Genomic DNA, 1,743 nt, shown 5'->3' with positions numbered 1-1,743 from the left:
TCAAGCCGAATGTTTTGAAATATTTCTTTGCATGTGTTTTTCCAGAGTTGTGAGAAAAGTAGCAAATCAAAAGTAGTGACGGAAATAGAAGATAAACAGCCAAAAAGTAAAAAGGATGCATTTATACAGCTGCACTGCTTCTTTAATAAGCCCAAAAATTTATATAAACAGCTTAGCATGTCCATAAAAGCTAAAAATGGAAAGATGGGTGTGAACACTTGTAAATATGTAACAGAGATGTGCTTTTATTTAAATAGACTCTGTGGGGCATTAAACTTGGCTCGCTTCAAGTTTATTACATGCATCGCAAACTTTAGCATTAACAAGAAAACAAACCTCGCCCTTTATATGATTCATGGTCGCTTCATGCAATCGCACAGGTTTACCTTCAACATGTGGGCTGTTATAGCACTTACCTGCATTTGTTCTGATCTGTGATGATTACTTTTCCAAGAACTGCTCTCATCTGCCGTGGGACTGCCAGATCTCTGGATAAGAACAGCATGTAGCATAAAGATAATCAATGTCCGACAAACACAAAGACAAAAAAGGCTCCACACAGCTTCACAATCACAGACTTTTTCCAAATCGAGTGTATGTGGAAGATGTGGTTAAGCATTAACACATGTGGGACCAAATAAAACACAAGCTGCAACAGCACAGTGGATTATATTGTGCAAAAAGAAAGGGGCTTAATGCTGACTGCATACCACTGTAGGGTTTTAAACTTTGTTCCCAGGCTCAGCTATACTGCTGCCACCCATTTTCTCTGTGCATTTCCATTAAACATACAATAATGGTATTGATAAGTGCTGTTTTTCTTTAATGTTCAGCTTTATTTGAGTCACTAAAGTAAAACACAATTTTAGACAATTGTATAACAGGCTAAAATTGAACTTTTCATTCTTTAATGTAGCCCACATTGGTCCCAAATGTCCTACCTGTAATGAGGTAGTGGACTGAGTTCGAGATAGATACCCACTGCCCCCATAGTGCCGTTCTCTCTCGGTGTCCCATGTATCATCCCACTCCGTTGAGGGATGCCTGCTGAGGGAGTGACTGAAACGACACAAACATTATCGGTGTGTCCAATCAAGTGAAATCTGATGGCGTACCAAAAGCAAAGTTCAGAACAAGTTGGTTCAAATACGTAGCAAACAAAATCAGATAAAACAGAAATGAAATATGCATCAGGATTCAACAGCATATCTAAGTATTTAACAAGCACCAGTCCCTTGTTCCTTCATTTTTTTGTATCACTATCAGTCTGACCTGGCTGGTTTAAAGAGCTCCTGCCTCCGGATAGGCTGGCTGTTCTGTGGCTGCCCCATGTGGCTCGGCTCCTCCTTCTGATGGATCCTTTTGACCTTTGGCAGGTCAGCCATCATGGCATACTCCTCCTTGTTCCGCCCTGTTGATCCCACTGAGATTCGGCTTGACTCTGATGACTCCATGGAGCTCTGCGAAGAGGTATGACTCTGGATTTGAATCTGAGGTGGAGGAGAAGGGCTCCGTGCACGATGGGAGGACCTCTTGTCAATCTGAGTTGGAAGAGGAGAGGGACTTTGAGAACGATGCAAGGGCCTCTTGTTAAACTGAGGTGAAGGAGAGGGGCTCCTGGCATGGTGTGAAGGCCACTTGTTGATCTGAGGTGAAGGAGATGAACTCCTGGCATGGTGAGAGGACCTCTTGTCAATCTGAGGTGAAGGAGAGGGACTTCTGGTACGGTGAGAGGACCTCTTG

At 42.7% G+C, this 1,743-nt stretch overlaps 1 protein-coding gene across 1 annotated transcript in view; it reads right to left on the bottom strand.

Moving 5' to 3' along the window:
- The window catches only part of LOC119421103 (ATP synthase subunit a-like), a 5,131-nt gene extending 3,746 nt beyond the window's left edge, over positions 1-1,385 (bottom strand). Inside the window, exon 1 of the mRNA XM_037688500.1 lies at positions 1,273-1,385. Within this exon, the coding sequence (XP_037544428.1) occupies positions 1,273-1,385 (113 nt within the window). The remainder of the gene's footprint in view (positions 1-1,272) is intronic.
- Positions 1,386-1,743: the final 358 nt, after the last annotated feature.

Source organism: Nematolebias whitei, chromosome 15 (genome assembly GCF_014905685.2).
Source record: "Nematolebias whitei isolate Nwh7 chromosome 15, NemWhi1, whole genome shotgun sequence".
In the NCBI taxonomy this organism is placed as follows: Eukaryota; Metazoa; Chordata; class Actinopteri; order Cyprinodontiformes; family Rivulidae; genus Nematolebias; species Nematolebias whitei.
The sequence above is the reverse complement of the archived record's forward strand: the minus strand, read 5'-3'. Positions and strand labels throughout refer to the sequence as shown.